Source organism: Triplophysa rosa, linkage group LG23 (assembly GCF_024868665.1).
Source record: "Triplophysa rosa linkage group LG23, Trosa_1v2, whole genome shotgun sequence".
Taxonomy (NCBI): Eukaryota; Metazoa; Chordata; class Actinopteri; order Cypriniformes; family Nemacheilidae; genus Triplophysa; species Triplophysa rosa.
Window position 1 is genome coordinate 14,050,369 of NC_079912.1, and position 7,134 is coordinate 14,057,502.

At 39.7% G+C, this 7,134-nt stretch overlaps 1 protein-coding gene across 1 annotated transcript; it reads right to left on the reverse strand.

The window, feature by feature from the left end:
• Positions 1-2,519: 2,519 nt before the first annotated feature.
• Positions 2,520-7,027, reverse strand: cavin4b (caveolae associated protein 4b). The gene is made up of 2 exons (XM_057323040.1): positions 5,456-7,027; positions 2,520-3,872 (listed from the first exon to the last, which is right to left on the reverse strand). Exons 1-2 carry the CDS (start codon positions 5,819-5,821, stop codon positions 3,312-3,314), a joined length of 927 nt encoding a protein of 308 aa, XP_057179023.1. The 5' UTR covers positions 5,822-7,027; the 3' UTR covers positions 2,520-3,311.
• Between the last annotated feature and the right edge of the window lie 107 nt (positions 7,028-7,134).

Consider the following 7,134-nt stretch of genomic DNA (forward strand, 5'->3'; position numbering starts at 1 on the left):
GATCCACAAGGTGGCGGTCAGGAGAGGAGTGAACTAGAACTGCCTGCGATACATGTGAGGAGAGTATGGCTTTATCTTTTTATATTCAACCACCATAACGTCTTTGTGATCATATGAATCCAATAATTCAGCCCTCTTAACTGTGCAAATGAATTCATTTGTGTGTGTTCTTTCATATACTCTACTCTAAAGGCCAATGCTGCAGGATCACACACACATCGATGCTCTGCCGTTGTCTTTTCGGTTTTTTTAAAGTATTTTGCAATTTGCAAATGGACCCTAAGCTAAGCACCTTTTGCTAAGAAACCTCAACATGATCTCCAATTCATTCCTATGGGATGTTCTCTAACACAAATGATCAAACGACACTTCTCATGTCAATCTTGTGTTAACAGAAGATCTAAATGAAGTCAGATCAGACAAGCCAGCGGAATGACAGAGTAATTGAATCTGATTTAATTTAATAGGTTTTTGGCCTTCATCCCAGTGCTGACATCACCGGACAAGCATGACAAATGAAACTAGGGGTGGGCGGATTGGTCCTTGAAGTATCGATACTTCCGATACTGAGGTTGTATCGAAAAGGATCGATCCTAACATTAAAATATCGATACTAATGTGTTTTTAGTTTTTACTACAGATTTTATTTATTTACTAATGTAGCTAATAATTGTATAATGAAGAAAAACTATTTCCCATACACATAGTTTTGCACACGTTGCTCCTCCCTGCCCTGCTGTGTTTTGTAGTCTGCTATCACGTGACTCAGCAGCGCCAAGCGCAAGCGCGCAGACGCAGCTGCAGCCAGCGAAAAGAAGAGGAACATCGTGTGGAGTTTTACCACCTCGGTGAATAAAAACACTGCGAACTGCGATGTATGGCAGTGTGCCTTTGGGGGTAAAAAGCCAAAGATTGAAAGTACTTTATTATTTAAGCACTTTATTTCCTTTGTTTCTCAATAGTGTGCACTTTGTTTATAAATTCACTTAAAAAAGTGTAATGAAAGGGAACAATGTTAATTTGTTCTATTATTTTCTAAACATAACACTGAACAAAAATGGAAAAGCAGTTTTAAAATCTTTGTTCTTCAATAATAATTTTGTCCACTTTTTTTAAGCTATAGAAGTAGTACTGGGATAACGAGAAATTGTTTTGCAATATATCGTTTTTCAGTTCTGTTAATCTGTTATTGTTACTATTTTCCAGTAATAATTTGGTGCAAAGTTCATGTTTGCAAATTCGATTACAGGAATAAATAACTAAATAAATAGATTTATTTGGTTTAAATTATGTCCCGTGTTTTAACATCTACATGATTAATTAGCCTACAGGCACATTAAGAGCACAAATCACAAAATATTTTAGTAGTCATGAAAATGTATTCAGATTTAGCATATTAATGATGCATTCATCTGATAAATCATGACGTTTCATCAACAGGAAAGTAAATGTGAGTTCAAGTGAATGCTTTTTAAAAGTAAAAGTATTGGTATCGGTATCGATATCGGCAACACTGGCCCTGCATTTACTTGGTATCGGATCAATACCAGATTTTACAGTATCACCCACCACTAAATGAAACCACCCTCAAGATCCAGCCCAAAGACAGCTGCAGGAGAGAGGGTCGAGACCAGGGAGGAGTCTGTCAGTGAATGACCAATGAGATCCTGGAGAAACATCACGAGGTAAAGAGACATAGGAGTCACTCGAGTGGTTCATTGTTTTACAGCTAGTTGCATTATTGTAATTCTTATAATCTTTACATCTGCCCACAATTATATACTTTTACTGACCTTAAACTGGCCATCGATGGCGAGTGTCAATTTTTGGTCAAAGTTCAGAAAACACCATCAAGTGTCTAGAAATAAGGCAAACCTAGAGAGCAAAGATAATTGATATAATGTTAAATCAATGTGAAATTCTCAACACTGATTCAACATTAAATCAATTATCTGTGCAGCATTATACATTTTTAATCTGGTCTGCCTGTGGTACACGTTTATGCAGTGAGTGGCGCAGAACTCAAGAAGACTCAGTCCAGAGCCCTTGAAAAGAGAGATGCTATACTCCCAAACTTCCATTGAAAGAATTGGATGCGAAAGTAACTTGTGTCATTGAGCAACTAACATAGTTACAAATATTGTTTCCCGAACACACTCGCTGGTAAACTGATGAAATGCCTTCTTTTTTAAGAATACAGTTCATTAAATGAAAATGTTATCTACCATCTCCCTGTATACATTTGATAATAACGTTTCTTATTGACTCCAGTTGGTTGCCTGTTCATTTGTCAACATTCTTTGTTATGCAGTTTCCTGTATTCATTGGTTATTTATTGATAATTGACTTATGCATTTTTATGTGTTGTCATAGTGATCATAGAAACATATGAATGCATGCATATGGTTAATGTATTCTACGCTACGTATTTACTCCCTGTAAAATCAAAAGAAATAAGACTAAATGCAAAATGTTACTGTAAAAATAGTCAACATAGTAATCAATGCATATAATGTGTTTAAATTTATATTTATTTAAAAATCCTTCAGCTAAATAGTGATGAATGATCATCAAAGTTAGATTGCAAAAGTTGATGTTTGTTAAAGTTTACATAACACAGGAAGGCACGGAAAATGTGTGTTTACAAATGGCTTGTTATCCCCGTCAATACATACTAAATAATCCACAAAAAACAACTACAAGGTCTAAATTAAAAATAAAATTAAATAATTTATCATTGACAGCTCATGCTGAATGTCAATCAACACGAGAATACATATATATATATATATCTGAACATATTAGAAGTTCTCCATATAAAGTCCAGAATGCAGCAACTGTACATTCAGCTGTTTTTTGTAACACACGTCTTACAAATTCTATGTTCATTCCTAAAACGTGCACTCAATATTTTTACCATATCAAAAAAGTTATGAAAAACGCTATGTTTTAAATACGTTTTCTCAATGTTGCGGCAAATATTTTGATATCACGTGACCAGCAAAACAAAAAACACAGTTCACCTGTTTGCTTAATGTAAAATTAAAAGCCATTCGCTATTTATTGTATTACTTTGGTGAGACATCCACAATTCTTCCATTTTTCAGAGTCCATAATAACTGTAAACAAGAAAATCCAAAGAAAAATATATATTGTGTGTAGTGTTCAACTTTCTCAATTCGTCCACTGTTCGTCCCAACAGCACGGTCTCCGACCGGCCCCGTCTTTTCACCTTCAGGTTCTTCATAATCAAATATCTACACATCAGTCTTTCCCAAATGTGATTTGTTTTTCTCAGTCCCACTCGCCGCTTAAGAAAGCTGTTTCATATCGTACATCGGCACTTCCTCGCCCTTACCCTCGTCCGCACCATCTTTCACCGTCGGCTCCGTGTAGGCCATGTTAGGGCTGGCCTTCCGACCCTTCGGTGGCGGGATGGGTGCCGTTCCTTCTGTGGTCCCCTCTGCTCCTTCCTGACCTTCGGCCACCGTCCGCTCTTTTTTCAGGTTCAGCTTTGCCGGCACGGTCTTGGTGATGGTTTCCTTCAGCCGTTCCCCCGACTGACGGATTTTCTCACGACGTTCGGTCGGCACCATACGCTCACCCAGCTTGTTGACCTTAGTACCCAGGTTCTCCTTGGTCTTGGTCATGTTCTCCCGCGAGAAGGTTTGCTTCAGGCTTTCGATGCGCTTCAGGCCGGTCTTCTTTAGTCTGGTGGCGGTGGAGTCGTGGACCTCCTCGACGACCATGTATTCCTCATCAGAGTCGGGGAGCGTGATCTCTAATGCATCTGGGTCCACGGGGGCGTCTCCGCCAGAGGCACCCTTTGGAGATGCTTTGGGTGCAGCTACAGCTGGGACCTCATTATCTCCCTGTGGAAGGAGAATATCAAAGAACATCAAAGACCTTTAATTGATGATCTAACGACACAAGGATATTTTAATTTATCTCTTGCAATGGCTTACATATTTTGTAACCCAGATTTGGTGGCTGTAAATTCAAACTCATTTGTACATTTCAGAAAACCTCAGGGTTTAGATTTTTTCTAACAATTGTATGTAATTCATATAAAATCACCAATTTTCTTCCATTTTTTTTTGTAAAGCAATAGATTTTATTGTGCGCTTGTGTACATTTGGCATTTGGTTTTTCTCATTACCTGCCCCCACCGGCTTATTTAAAATGCCACATACATAGCTTACTGAATCAAGTTGCACGGTTGACTCGCTCATGGACTCAAGCCATTCAAGATCCAACAACATAAGATCAACACCAGCACCGTACACTAGCAAAACACAACATTTCTATAGAAAAAACAACCAAAGATACAAAAGCATCACTTTGGCTCATGATTTAAAGACCGTCGGTGGCTTTTTTAACCGTCACTCAGTCAGATGTGATAGTACTATATTAGGACATGAAGCTTCACCGCGTTAGCTCTCAGAATAACCCAGAACAAATCTGTCAGCTGTTGCTTGCTCACAGTGCAGGGATCAGACGCTCGTTTCAAAGTATGATGCTATCGTGTGAGAGAAAATAAGACATTTTTAAACAAAAGCAGATCTATTCCAGTGTTTTCAGTTTTCACAAAGAAAGACGCGTTCCTGTGCGATGCCATCATTTCTGTATGCCAACTACTGTACTTATGTTTTGGGTAAACTTACTTTTATTAACTTACTTACTATTATTTAGTTTAAGATTCAATCCTCTAAACACTCAAGCAGATGGTGGATATCAGTGCATTTCTACACCGTCATGGTTCAAATAACATGGTCCAGCATGTTGCCTCATATCAGACAAGATGGCTGCCAACCTTTCAGGTTCTCAGTCTCACATGGAACTGGCAGTACATTCCTGCTCATTGTTTTTTAGTTGTTGGCCACATGAAGCCGTACGTTGTACGGCTAGTGTAGCGTGATTTATCTTGGATCACGCAAGGCCTTCCATCTTGAAATTATCAGGCTATCTTTAATGGCCTTTCCTACTGACCCTGAAATGTGGCCAAGCTCAATGTCAAATGATAATCAATGCGTACTGAGTTCGTTTGGACCCAACAAGTCCAGGGTTCTAAGTGTCAGATCAGGCTTTTGAGGCTAAATCCTATTGCATTCACCCAAATTAGATATACAGTAATGCATGGATCCACATTTTGGAGCAAGCTTTGTCAATTATAGAGAACACATGATGGACTAAATTCAACATATCATATTAGTAAAGTCTATAACATGGAGTCTTTTGTTTAGACTTCATTACGCTCTTGTGTAAAATATGGAGAATCCCAACCATTTGTGTTATTTAATCCCATGGTTAGGTCAAATATGGACATTTTCTAGGCTCATTTAAACTCAACAGTTGGGTTTGTCCATACTTGACCCAACCATGGTATGAAACAACCCAACATTTTTACAGTGTACCTTCAAAAACCCAAACACAAAAGATCACCATCTAGTCTTACCTGGTAGATGACCACGCGGAACTTGTTCTTGTTCAGCAACTCGACCTGCGTCTCCTCCACTTTTTTGACCCGTATGTTCTGCTTCTCCACACGGACACGGACGTCCTTGACGTGGCAGCTGACCTTGCGCGTTTTCTCCAGAAGTTTCTCCACACTGCTGCTCGTGGCCGTGTGCTCCTTCGTCAGCTTCATGACGTCCGTCTGGATGGTCTTCACGGTTTTCTCCAGCTCCAGCTGTCTCTCCTCCATACGTTGCTGGCACGCCTGTACGTTGTCTATGATTCCAGACACCCTCTCCAGCAGAGAGAAGATGTTCAGGGTGCTGGGCTCGTCCGCCGCACCTGCCGCTCCGAGTTTATCAGCCATGCCTGTCCTTGTCACTGGACCCTAGACTGTACTTGCTAAAAGCCTGAGGTACTGGTTTAAAGAATGGGGTTAGTTTATGTGGGGGTGTTGGGTTATGGGATGGGACGGGACACTGGATCATGGAGACGTGAGGGGTCCTTGAAGACGTGGATGAGACAGACTCTCCTTCTGCCTGGAGCTTCTAAGTTGAAGAATACAGAAGCTCCACCCTTTCGGTATATAGGGAACATGAGGTTCAAAGGGCAGACACACTGGGAGAGATCGAAAAAGAGGGCAGGGGAATTGGAAGGGGGGCTCCAAACCAGCTCGGTATGAATTCAGTGTTAAAAATATCCACGGTAAGGTGACACCTTGTCATTTTTAGAAGATGCGTATGTATGCAGCTGAGATAATGGAAACCCCCTTCTTTCTTAACATTAGTATTTATTTTTCAGCGAACTGAGATTAGAACTAATCTTCTTCAATGAACAGCTGATGACTTATATTTATGCTGTCCTAAAGTGTTTTTTCTTTCAACCGTGTTGACCTCATCTACCAACTATGGTTTACAATGCTGCTTTATGGATGTCTGAATTCGTGAAACCATTTACTTTTACTCCAAATCAGACAGCAGGCATTTGACCCACAATGCTTTTGGACTAGCGTGAAGCATATGTATTTAAAGACCCTGAAGGAAACATGCTGGTCTCAAACATTCATTGACCTGGGGAAGATGATCCACCATAAGGAAGAGGATCTTCATCTCATCTCTCCTTGGGCCAAGAGGACTGTCCAAACCGGCGAAGTGATGACACCAGCTGCGGTCTATTATTAAACCTCAGGGCCGGCTATAATTACTCATCTGTCGTGTCATTGCTTACTTGGGTTGACTTGCATCTCAAAAAAAAAACTCTTCATTCAGACAACACCCAGCACCATACAATCTTTGTAAAAGTCACATGAGCAAACTTCTTGAGATTTGGTCTTTTTTCTTCTCATCTCAATAGATGCCTACTGCAATATAACTTTGTTTATTAACATAGACTATTTGATTTGTTTGTAATGTGGTTGAGATTTGGAACATGATGCTATTGATACCAATGTGGTCAAACTGCGAAATATTTGAACTGGGTTCAAAAGAACTAGGAGAAAAGCAATCTTATTATTAGATTACGCTGTGAGATTGTGTTACTAAGCCAAACCACAACACTCTAATGTTCATTCACAGTTTAACAGCTAATTTAAAGGGGTGGTTTCCCGGACAGGGATTAGTTTAAGCCAGGACTAGGCTTTAGTTAAATTAGGACATTTAAGTCATTTTACAAAATGCCTTA